This window comes from Orbicella franksi, chromosome 15, assembly GCF_964199315.1.
Source record: "Orbicella franksi chromosome 15, jaOrbFran1.1, whole genome shotgun sequence".
In the NCBI taxonomy this organism is placed as follows: Eukaryota; Metazoa; Cnidaria; class Anthozoa; order Scleractinia; family Merulinidae; genus Orbicella; species Orbicella franksi.
In genome coordinates, this window is record NC_138159.1 from 6,474,046 (window position 1) to 6,487,053 (window position 13,008).

Genomic DNA, 13,008 nt, shown 5'->3' on the forward strand with positions numbered 1-13,008 from the left:
TGTCGGGAAGTGGTCAATTATTTATGGGCAGGAAATTTACATTTTGAAAGAGTTTTCTGGAGTCGAGAGCGAAAATACAAACTAACGCTGGAATCTAGTGAAGTCTTTAATACTGTGTTGTTTTGGTAGCTGCGGTAAATAGATTTCCCTGTTCCAAGCCGTTATCTACAACGATAAGGATGCTGTGTCGAAGCCAATTTGGAGCTGGAATGAAAATCGTTCTGGTAAGCGCTTGCAGGTTTTCAGTGTTTCACTTCAAACGCTGTATGCCAATGGGTTGACGAAACACCGCTGTCAAACCGACAGGCTAACGAAACGTGTGATCTTTTTCAGCTATTGAAACTACTACTGGCGATTTTGTTAAGTGTAGAAGCCGCACACTATTTTCAAACGAAGAAAGGTAATGTTACTATAGCAGTAATATAAAAGCTTTAGTTTGTTATTTTGCGGGAGCGAAATAACGAACACCTGGATGTCCTTGATTCTAATTTGCGAGGATTTTTAGTATGCCGAAGTTCCCGATGTTATAATTCTTTGAAATACGCTGTGCATATTGCGAAATTTTCTGTGATTATTTAAAAATACCATAGTCTTTGTTGAGGGGTTTACCGAGGTTTATCACCACAACGAAATTCGCGCAAAATGCATTGCGAAAAAAAATATTAAAAATTATCGGCTTGCATCGTCGAGCGATATTATTCGCAATATTAAAGCATTAGGTACGTAATAAGGTATCGAAAAATGTTCCTTATGCACAACCGTTCGGTTCTTTTCAAAGAGGTAAAGAAGTCAAAAATTATTGAGAAGAGAAGTATATTACTGGATGTTTTACAATTTAAAGTGGAGTGAATTGCAATCATCCTCGCTGCTAAGTCCCTCGTAATATAATAGAAAATGTTCTGATGTGGTTTCTTGTCGCTTTTAGAACACGGTGGAATACATATATTTTTGGGGTATATGGGAATGTTTTGTCTGCAATAACCGATCGTGGATTTTCAAAGTTTTTTGTAGCAACATCAATATTAATTTAGCCTTTTTATACAGCGGTAAGACGAAACTTTTTCATTTGGTATGATTTAAAGCTTGTAAAAATCTATTGTGGCTATAAATTGGGTTTCTGTTATGGAGATGAATTATTGCATCGGACATCAAATGAAGTGCGGGAGAGTAATTTAGAGCGAGAATTATCGAGAAACATGCGACATACGTAAATTATTTTCTCTCATTGTTCATAACAACCCATTGAAAAGCCCGTTATAAGCGACAATGCGTTTGTCTCTGCGGTTTCGTGATTGGCGGAAAAACAGAGCAGGTGAAAGACAGATATAAAATGCAAGAAGATGTTCGGCGCTTTGAACATTGGTTTATTAAAGCTCTCTTGTTGAACAACTGAGCGAAAAGTGGCCTTCTATCTTGGGTTTTTCCTGACAAAACTCGATAATTTGGTTTAAGTTTTTTACAATTTCAGTTATTAAAACATTTTACTACCCGAACTAGCCGTGATATTTAAGAAAACAATGTTTTTCAAAGGCACTTGTCTTTATTTTGTTAGGAAGAAGTTGAGGGTTTTTGAATAAGCGAAATTATAAAATAGAAAAACTGCCTTTGATTGAAACCTCCTTCAAATAGTGGCCACTTCCGTTGTTTATCTTACTGGGAACCAGCCGTCAGAATTTTTTGGGTCTCAGATGTATGCTTCAAATTCGATTGTATGATTTTACGAAGTTTGCTTTGTCACAACCCTTTACCGATGTTGGGCATTCCCAGCAACACGTGGCGACACGGCAAGCGAGCTCACTAAAGATGGATGTCGGAGCCAGGCAAACTATTTAATACACTTTTGGGTAATTTTTGAAAACAAAACTATCCTCCATCCAGTCCACCTTCTGTTCGTTAAATAAACTACCGGCGTGCTAAGATCGGCATAAGTATTTTATAGATTGCAAGTAGACGCATCGCTTTGCGAATGTTGTTTAAATTCTTATGGTCCGCCTCGATCTGGGAAATTACATAGAACTTACTTGAGACAGTTTCAGAAATAATCCCATTTCTGATTTCCAAAAGGAATAAGCCATAGCAAGCAACTTTGATCATCATTTAAAACTGAACGATCAGATTTCTCTTGTTTATCCCAATTTTGCAGCACAGACTTGGACAACACTTTTTCGCCCTCTTACAGTGTGCTCCCAGGAACTGCTCTATAGAAAGTAGATTTTAAAACAGATATTATTTGAGACATTTCTCTGCTTTTGTTAGTTAAAAGTAACTAATCGACTACAATTGATCTTAATTTGCTAGACTGTGAACAAGACTTCCTATTATCTGGCGATAAAGGAAACTTCACAAGTCCAGGTGGATACGAAGGTTATCCTAATAACACAAATTGCAGGTAAAATGAAATAAAGGTTTGACATTGAGATTTATTAAACGACAAGAAAGTCGTAATAAAACGTTTCCTCTTGTGACATTCAAAATTACGAAGAAGGTTTCGCGCAGGCCTTGGAAATTCTTTGAAAATTGCCAAATCATTGAAGATGAATTTGGGGTTTCCCCTGGAAAGGGTGTTGGATTGTTCCTAGCAGTCCTTTTATTGAAGAGTCCTTGAATGCTTGACACTAAATGAAAAAAAAAAAAATACAACATTTTTCGACGTGGATGTACGACTTGCAAGTCCTGAAAACAATAAAAATCTGAAAAAGTTGTTTTCAAATCGCTTCTAATGTCGCGTTTACTCTTTTCTTCCTTTATCTGTATTCAGCTGGATCATTAAAGGTAGTTATAGCGCCAAAATAAGCATTACATTTCACGACTTTGACTTGGAATTTAGCAAGACTTGTTCACCGTATGATTTCGTAACGGTGTCAGACAAGTGTAACAAGTCGAAGACATGGTCTGAGAACATCGGATCGGGAGATAACATCGAGGGATATTGCGGTAATATGACGTCATTTACCGTCCAAACGCGCTGCCAAACGGCTCGAGTTGTGTTCAGATCTGATGACTCCATAACAGGAAGAGGATTCAACGCCACCTTCGAGATCATTCCTGTTCCAAGTGAGTTCAAAATATATTGCTATTGAGTATTCGACCATCTATCCAACCCTCCCTTCCCCTCCTTCCCCCTCCCTCCGTCCCTGCCCCCTCCTCTATCCCTCTTTCTCTCTCTGCATCCCTCCTCCCTTCCTCCCTCCTTCCGTCCATTCATCCATTCATCCATTCGTCCATTCGTCCATTCGTCCATTCGTCCATTCGTCCATTCGTCCATTCGTCCATTCGTCCATTCGTCCATTCGTCCATTCGTCCATTCGTCCATTCGTCCATTCGTCCATTCGTCCATTCGTCCATTCGTCCATTCGTCCATTCGTCCATTCGTCCATTCGTCCATTCGTCCATGCGTACATTTGTCCATTCGTCCATTCGTCCATTCATCCGTCCATCTACGTCCATCCATCCATCCATCCCTCCTCTCTTTCTCCATTTCCCCTTTCTCTTTCCCTCCCTCCTCCTACCCATCCCTCCCTCCCTCTATCCCTCCATCTCCCATTTCTCTTTGCTTCCTTTCCTCTCTTCATCCCTCATTCCACTTTCCCTTCATCCATTTATCCATTCATCTATTCATCCATCCATCTACATCCATTCCTCCCTCCTCTCTTTCTCCATCCGTCCCTTTCCCCTTTCTCTTTCCCTCCCACTCCTACCCATCCCTCCCTCCATCTCCCATTTCTCTTTGCTCCCTTTCCTTTCTTCATCCCTCATTCCACTTTCCCTTCATCCATTCATCCATCTGTCCATCTGTCCTTTTTCTTCCAGTCATTTATCCATCCATCTCTTTTCATGTATCATTTGCATGTTACAACAGACCAACAACTTTTTCTGTCGTGGTTTATTTTAGAGGCACCTGAGATAATCTCATTCTGTCCCGTTGGTGAAAACAATTGCTCCACGAGAAAAGAGCTTACGGAAACCGACACTGAAGTCATAACGTGCCAGGTTTCAGCTTCTCCAGAGGCGTTGGTCTACTGGTCCTACCGGGGGTTAAACGAGTCAAATCCCGACAGGCCACTCGACACCCGTGAGAGACGCATGATCGACAATCACGACGGGACACTAAAGATTAAGAACCTCAGGAGAAATGACACTGGCTTTTATCGATGTTACGCGAATAACACGGAAGGAGAACATGATGCATTAGTGTATTTACACGTCAAAGGTAAACAAGGATTATTTTAAATCAAATCTTCCCCTTTTCCCTCTCTTTGGTTAGTTAAATTTATTCTGTTGCCGAATAAACTGGGGATATGCTGCTACCTTCAAATACAGGCTTTAGGTTTTCTCAAACAAGCACACCCTCTATATAAGAAGACAGGTACTAGAAAAATGGCTTAATCTCTGCTCAAATTTTGTTTGAATTTCAGAGAAGTGCAAATGCCCGAAGATAATCAAAGCCAATTGGTACGACATTCCACCATACATCAAAGATAACGGACCCGGCCGAGAACCCGCGGGATTGTTCCCATTACTGCTCAAAGAAATTGTTCCCCTGTGCTGTGGAAACTGCTCTGGGGGTGACGGGCCGTCTTCTATCTCCTACGCATCATACAAACAGGAAAACTTGGTAAACATCAAGAAAATCGAGAACCTCGGTAAATCTGATATGATAACGTTTCCGATCAGTGGTAAGAAGGATGATCGCTTGTATCAGAATGAATACAAGTTTATGCCTCTTGTAAGCTCTCCTGGTGTCGCTTTCATTGTTGTTGATGAGCCACCTGGTACTTCAGCCAACGCTGTGTTCAACTCTGTCCTGTCTGGTTGGCCTGTGCTTCTTCTCACGCTTCTGATGGCTTTACTGTCCGGGATAATTATGTGGGGATTGGTAAGTACGATTCTACCCCGTCCCCATTCGCGGGGATTTAACCTAGGCCGCAGTTTTCATGCCGTAGGTAGCAATGATGATCTGGCTCAAAAGAGCGGAGAACTCGGGCCCAGGCTTAACCCAGAGATTCCATATTGTGCTCTAGATACCAAGCATAAATCATAACCTACCATTCAGTACACAGTTCACTCTTCCGCGAAAACAATCCTGGCAGTTAATAGATGTTTGTTACTTTTGTAATTTACACAAATTAGAAGTTCAATGACCAGTTCTACTCCTGTTTAGAAAAATTGGAAAATTTTCCAAGTATTCAGCGCCAATGATTTCCCAGTTGTTTTTTCCTGTCACGAACACTTTACCTTACAGCTAAAAGTACGTGCCGACTAAAAGCACATTTCTTTTACAATTTTCGTTTTTTGCAACTTTTCTTTTACTTCAGTTTCTTGACTATTTTCCTTTATGTCTACTAGACTCTGGAAACTCACTTTACATACATTCATAAAACGAAAGTTGTTCGAATTTAGAATAGCTAACACGAGCTGGTATCCCCGAAATAAACAAAACAAAATGACAAAAGCGAAAAAAATAAATCGACTTTGGTTTCCCATGGTTAAATCCACGTCCCACTAAGAATATCTTGAGCATTTATAATCACTTTGTAAGGAGGTTTGGGCCTACAGTGATACAATTTTATTTTCGCTTTCTGTTCTGTTAAGGACACATGGTATAACCCAGAAGAGTTTCCGAGGTCGTTTATCAAGGGCAGCGGAGAGGGTTTCTGGTGGGCTTTTGTTACCATGACAACCGTAGGGTGAGTGCTGTCTTATCATAGTAGTATGTGAAGAGCTAAATTTCCTCAGAGGAATTTTTCGTTTGTCTTATGGTAATTTCATGCTCTTCCATAAAGACTGGAAACGACGGTTCTCTAGTTTTACATTTAGTCCCAGCAGCCAGATACAATGTCGGTCTATTTCTCAGCTGTATACGGTGGCCCATGGGGGCACCGTAATTCTCAGCTATCGGTTAAACTTCATACAGATGCCAATTCTATCGTTGTTTGTCACTATCGATTAGGTTAATAATCCTATAAACGGTCATTTAAAAACTACAGCAGATACGATTGGAAAGGAATATACCAATGGTTTTCAATATAAAGTGTAGAAATTAGCGTAATCCGTACATCATGATATCTGGGCAAATGCTTTTTTGTCCCTTCCATCTCAGCAAACACCTTGAACAGTGATCAGGTTTGTTCAGTCAAGGGCTTACGGTTCCTCGAACTCCTCAAAATTTAGTCAAAGACCAGGAATGATTGTCTTGATTTAACAACTCCATTAATGTCTTGTTTTGTTACAGCTATGGCGATCGATCTCCCAGGGGATTTGTGGCTCGTATCTTTGCCATAGCCTGGGTTCTGGTTGGCCTCGTTATCACGTCTATTTTCACTGGTGTTGTGACTACATCCTTAACAGCCATTACACTGAGCACTGACGTCAAACTGTATGGCACTAAGGTGGGTTCCAGTCTCGCTCGTAATTTAGTTGTAAGCTGGGCCCATTTGTTGTAAGCCTGGTTAAAGATTCCACCGGGTACTGAACCGCTATCCAGTAAGTGGCAAAGCACACTATGCTTTCCATTGGATATTGATTTATTTAGTAGATAGTGTTATCGATAATTTGAGCAACTGAGACCTGCTGGACAAACATCTTTGAGCAAAGTATTCTTGTACATATTCGTGGAACGTTTATGTTGTGTATGTCAGTGGATTAAACACTAGAGTGACCATTCATGTGAAAGTCATCGAGCAGTACTTTCATGTGGCACTGAGGGCCTCCGAGACGTTTTGGGAAACAGGAGCATTTATTTCAAGGGAACAATGGATATTTTTGGGATTAAGTTGACGGAACAAGGAATGTCTACTATCAAAGTGAACTATGGCCAAGAATTTTGGGGAGCAAGGGTGAAAAAGTAAAGTTTTCAAGGGATCAAGGGAACATGCTGCCCCCTCCACCCAGGAGCCCTTCATTTATGCTATGCAAACAAATGTTTCGACAACATAATATTTTAGGAGATGTTTGGGTAATTTATTTAGCTGTAAATTAACCTTAAATTTATTCCTGGACGCTATTTCTGTTGTTTCAGATTGCAGCAGTGGCTAATTCTACTGAGTACCGGTTAGGACTGAACAAAAACGCGGATATGAAAGGTTTGTGTAGACAGAGCAAAAGGGCAAGAAGTTAAATCTGAGCTGAGGAACTCCCATGTGAAACGGTCGGATATGCTCGTCATCTCGCTTAGGGGTGTAAATCATTGGTCTCCTTTAGGGTGTTCAAGATAAAACCCAACTAGTTTTGCCCGCCCAAGTTTCTTTTAGGGTGCACCCGAAGAAACTGAAAACAAAGCTGTTATTTTGGTTTAATTGATATCCTTTTGGGGTCGACCAAGTGGTCTCCTTTAGGGGTTTGATTCTGTTTGTCCCGCCTTTTTTGAATTTTGTCATCCTTTAGGGGGAACAGTTAACGTGTAAAATATAAATAACTCCACATAGATGACTTATGTTTATAATAAGTACAGGTAATATTATTTTCACAGCATATCACGACTTACAATCTATCGTGGAGCCTCTAAAGAATCGAGAGGACGGCTTGAAGGGAGTGCTAGTCGACACGTACGTTGCTGGAGAAATGAGAGATTTTTCCAGCGAAGAGCTACGTGTAAATAAAATCATCGACCACAACTCGTACTACGGCATCGTATTCGGTAAAGACGACCGGCTGGCAGGAAAAGATTTCCAAACCTGCTTCGAGGACTACTTCCTATCAAACCAAGCAGCCATCTTTGAGACTGTAAAGCAAAACACCCAACCCATGAAGGTGAGTGATCTGCACGTTATGTATCAATCTGAAGGTTTTAACTCCCTCAAATGAGGACGGTCCAAATTTAGTTTTGATACACATCTTTGATGGCAGAGTGTGGAGTAAGCTCTCCAGGTACAAAATGACCCATTTCCTCTTTAAATTGCGCCTGCAGGGAATCATGGCAGTTGTATTCATCATCTTGGACTAGATGTTTGTTTTGATGAATACAACTACAGGCGCGTCTCATAGAAGGAATGGGAATGGATAAAAGTGGCTTCTCGTCTGCGTTGAGTTTGTTTCGAGTTTCTGTACATCTTTCAATATTTTTTCGGGCCATTTTATGTTTAAGATCATCTTACTCTGTAGTCGTCTTGTTTATAGCTTAATTGCGAATCTAGCCATGTAATAGTGGATGTTTATGTAAATATTTTATCAAAGGCATCGGCTGAATTACGAAAAATGATGTAGCATAGCTGTTAATTCAGTGAGAGGAGAAGTAAAATCTAAGGAGCCTTCCTGTCTATTTCCAAAGGAACCGTCAGAGAGTGCAGCAGTGGAGCGGTCTTCTGGTCTATTTGACGCCAGCTCACCCTTGTTTCGAAAGGCAGTCTTCACCTGTCTTGGACTGCTATTGTTTTCCGCGGCTTGTGGCATTACCTGGGATTACGGCTATATGAGGCGCTGGAAGAAAAAAGCAGAAATGGGTAAGGACTTGTTGCTTTGAAAAATAAGTCATCATCATCTCGTCTTTTTTCTACTTTATTTGCTTACCAGCCTAGTGTATGTTACATAAAATCACTGGTGAAATTTCGAGTTTTATCTGGTTACCACCGATAGTAGCCGTTTGTTGTGTAGAGACAACCATAGTGAACGTAAGGAGTCTTGCTAAGACAAAAGTGGATTAGTGACCATTCCCTGCAATCCAGTGCATCTCCATCCATTCTTACAAGGGTACAGTCAAAAAAATTGTAATTCAAGTCAATGGCACTCTACATCAGCTTCATCGTGAGTATGATGTACGAAGGGTTGCTTTACACTTTTGCAACGTACGTGGCAAACGTTGCCATAAGGTTTCGTTCTATCGTATCTTGCATATTCAAAATAACTGACAAGCTTTTTTGTGCTGCAGATGAGCTTGAGCTGCTCGGTGGGCCTGGTTACGAAATGGCCAAAAGAAACCTGGACATGATGGATGCCCTGATGCAAGAGGTTCAGGAATTTTACGAGAACTGGACGAAGAGACTCGATGACATCACGAACAAACACGAGGAGGAACAAAGGTTACAAGCAAAACAGAGAAAGTAGAAGATGCATGTAATGTAGTCTAGTGAAACACGCTCTCTATGAGTTGCACGAGACCACTTGCACAGATCCGTTCATGATGTCAACTCGGCAATGATCTGTTTAATCATTTTGAGTAGTAAATAGTCGGAAATACGTCGGAGTGTATTCGGCGACTGATAGTCGGGGAAGGTCGTCCACTGATCGAGTGTTTCACTGCTGGGGCCTTGTACCGAAGGCAAAGCTTCCGAGTCTGTCTGGAAGAAGTCGGTTAGCAAGTCGATAAATGATCGATGAACGATCGGTACGCATTCAGTGATTGCCGTAAGATCAGTGGGCGACGGCTCCTTCACTGCCTTTTTCACTTTTTATAGAAAATTATGTAACACAAAAAGAGCACGAAATAATTTAATCGAATTCCTTCGAACCATAAGACAACCATTTTAGGTAGGCAGGCAAAAAGTAGAAACTGATTTGCAGCTGTTGACGTTTGAAGACTAGAGACTTAATGCTCCCAACTATGTAAGAATTGAAAGGTGCACAGCAAGGAGAAATGTATGTTGATCGATAACACACTATGAAGGTGTGGTAGCTTATTTGGTGGCTATTTTAGAAGGTATAAGTATTTGGTATTTGGTGCTATAGGTATTTGGTACTAAACAGGACAACGTTTTATGATAGTGGTTGTTGACGAATGGACAACGATTAAATGAGCTAATTGAATGTAAGTTTTATAGAATGGCGAGTTGTAAACAGTCTTTCATAACAGCTTCTCATTTTTGGATTGAAAGACGACATTCCTTAGGTGACGATAGATACCTGTATAATAAAAATGGTGTGCGATTGTGGAAATTGCTTCACTTTACGGCGGTTTTCACTTGAGTGTCAAAAATTATTCGACGTTTGCTTTGGTTTTGCATTACCACGCTAAACCATTGGCTCCAATCAAAAATTTCAGCCAGTTTGTCATCCAATCAGAAAGTGATTAATACCAATCGTGACGTGTTCGCACACGTTTTAGGAATTAGGAATTAGGAATGCAGTTTATGAGCAGAAAAGAAACTGATCAAGGAGTTACTAAACTTGGACACCCAATCGTGGAATCTACTGCTTAGAGCAGGTTGTGATTTACGGTGGATAGCAACTTTTGGCTGGTCCAATTTTGCATTAATATTGCAGAGCTCTGTAGACGGTGAAGAACGTATATCGTGCACTATGCTCTAAGTAGCCTCAGAACAAGAATCTATTAGGAGCAAGACCAAAACAAGTTGTGACTTTCCCTCTCCAGGTACCAGCTCACTACGTTATTAGCGCTGGCGGTGAGAGGACAGATGTGATTATCTTGGTTTTGTTTTTGCTAAGCGAACCTAAAACGTCTATTGTAAACAGGTTCAGTGTCGCTGAATCTTTTGTTAAAGTAGGGTTAATTCTTAGAAATGAAACTTCAGTCGGGGAAAAGGACTTCGTTTTGGCGGAAAACCATCTCTGGCGATAAGTTCAGCCTGGATGTTGCAAAGTAACGTGGTGATTCGTCATGACCACAAGCCGACGAGACACCTTAAAGTACATGCCATCTTTTACATTTGGGTGTACACACGAGCGTTCTCGAAAAACGACGTCTGATTTCCCGAGTAGACTTAAAAGTAAGCTTTCTTTTACGGAGGGCTATTTATCTTTATATCAAGATTTATCTGTTTGCGCGTGCTTAAAAGACGTAGAGCGTCTGCATATTTGTACATCATTCTATTTGTAAATAAACATGTTCACTGTCGATGCACGAAGTGTTTTGTTCTCTTCCTTGTTGTTTATTTTCAATTTGTGACACCCCGATATATTGAAATCTGTTCAAGAGGGTCATTCACGAGCCAGATACTTGAAAGTGCAAAGGAACAAAGGGTTTGTCTTGCTGCTTACATCCCTGGCAGGATGAGGGGGAAAAAGTGAAAGAAAATCACCATTGCAATCTACCATGATTAGCTCACGGCTTTAGGTAACAGCAATCGATGCTTACGAATCAGACTTGGCATTTTAGCTCGTTACCTTAGCCTAATGTACATAATTATTGTAAATAATTTTAAATTAATCACACTATTCATAGCATATCGTTTAATTTATATTACTCATATGGTTTGTTAGGCGCATTTGATCATATTCACATGTTAATTTGCGCTTTAGAAATATTAAATATTATTATTATTATTTATTTGTTTTTCTATGTATAGAATGATCTTCAGTTAAAGGTGCCTGTCAAACAATATTTAAAGTAGTTTAACAGGAAAACCGCCAATCAAACGGTGATAGTAAACCAAAAAAATAATCAATCAATACTTGCTAAGATGGAAAAATGATTTGAATAAGGAGTTGACGAGCCACATGAGCGTAAAATGCCGAGGCTAATTGTTGTTGTTGTTGTTGTTGTTTTTTTTTGAAATGAGCCAGCATTGTAACGATCACGATTTGGGGTATTTTCTTTAGAGGACTGTACAGAAAATAACCAAATTTCAAGCATGATTCATCTTTCACATTAGGAGTTACAAATGCCCCAAAAACGACCCTTTACAAGATTACTTTTTTAAATAAGAGTTTAGTTTATTAGTTATCTGTTACGACAGTCACTGTTGTACAGCTAAGAATTTTTTTCAGTTTGAAGCTTAGTAAAGCTTTTTGAATTCTTAGTTTCTTTTGTTTCAGATTACTATAACCAAAATGACACAAAAGAAAATACAACTATTACTGGTTTTTAAAGAATTTAAAAACCAGAAACTTAGAACTTAAATAAAAACATGCATTGATTAGAATTAAGGTATTGTCTGACCAGCAGTTGTATAGCAATTGGATTCTTACATATAATACATCATAGAAGTTGAGAGTTCAAATATTTGCAAAATGTATACGCCCTTTTAGCATGCCATTAATATAATTTCAAATTTTTCATTCCTCGGAAACAATTATAGTATTCAATTTATAATAAATTGATATTACTTCATGCGTTTGTAACCCATCATCAGATCATAACTAAGACCTAAAGTCATGAAACAGGAATCCTTACATAATATACTATATTCTACATTTTTAGCTTTCTGCTATCCCTGGTTAAAAAATTGTCAAAATGGTCCACAACAGGATCACTGACACAGTTAATTTCATTGGTCACTATATATTTTGACCAATCAGAGCCTATGTTAAAATGACGTCACAAGGAGCGTATAAAGTTTTGGGTCCCAAAACTGAAACTCGTGTTAGGTTCTGAAAAGAATACTATTAGTTTTTTTTACGTCACGTGTAAGGTGCTACAATACTATCCAAAAATGAATAAAACATGTCAGTATAAATCTTCTAACGTTCTATCACGAATGTCATTCTCTTATTTGCTACGCTACTCACTATCTATTCTGCGTAGATAGTGAGTAGTCGAGCAATGTTGGGCTGTTCAACAAAGTGTCTTTGAAGGTGATTTACATAAAGTTTGAACAACTAGTAGATATATACTAAAACAATTCGCTCTCGATTGCTCTGTGTGATAATAAACTCGGGCTGCGCCCTCGGCAACCATCACGCGATAGAAATCTTGAGCTCATAATCTGTACACTCTTGCAGATGCTTTGACGTCATTATGACGCGAACATTAACTCTGATTCGTAACCACTTCGCTATCACCTCGACATCGATATCTATTAAGACAAAGCACTGTACATTTTATAATGACGTTAAGCTGATTTAACCCTGCCTCAAGATTTGTAAAGTCTGTTCACTAACAATTCTTATTCAATTTCAAGGGTTAGTAATAAAAATACGAGTAAAGTTATTTGGATTTTTTACTTAAAGCTTGGCTATCCAAGTTAAATAGTTAATAGTTTTCTTGCTTACCTTCTTAATTAATTAAAGTAATTTTTGGCCTTAAGTACAATTAAGTTTATTTGTATTTTTTCTTACTTTGTTTTTTTTGAAAAACAATTGTTTCATCAATTAAATGATCATGCTGTCTAAACTTTT

The 13,008-nt window shown here is 39.3% G+C and overlaps 1 protein-coding gene across 1 annotated transcript; it reads left to right on the forward strand.

Annotated features, from left to right (window-relative positions):
• Nucleotides 1-10,788, forward strand: LOC145469713 (uncharacterized). The gene is made up of 12 exons (XM_081453496.1): nt 1-224; nt 334-400; nt 2,299-2,389; nt 2,759-3,054; nt 3,893-4,210; nt 4,416-4,876; nt 5,593-5,687; nt 6,233-6,389; nt 7,019-7,082; nt 7,469-7,749; nt 8,267-8,438; nt 8,864-10,788. The coding sequence occupies exons 1-12, from the start codon at nt 180-182 to the stop codon at nt 9,037-9,039; spliced, it is 2,223 nt and encodes a 740-aa protein (XP_081309622.1). The 5' UTR covers nt 1-179; the 3' UTR covers nt 9,040-10,788.
• The last annotated feature ends 2,220 nt before the right edge of the window (nt 10,789-13,008 follow it).

Coding starts and splice junctions, on each gene's coding strand:
- LOC145469713 (XM_081453496.1), top strand. CDS start 180: ATGCTGTGTCGAAGCCAATTTGGAGCTGGAATGAAAATCGTTCTG. Junction 5,688..6,232: donor GTTACCATGACAACCGTAGG/GTGAGTGCTGTC, acceptor GTTTTGTTACAG/CTATGGCGATCGATCTCCCA. Junction 7,750..8,266: donor AAAACACCCAACCCATGAAG/GTGAGTGATCTG, acceptor CTATTTCCAAAG/GAACCGTCAGAGAGTGCAGC.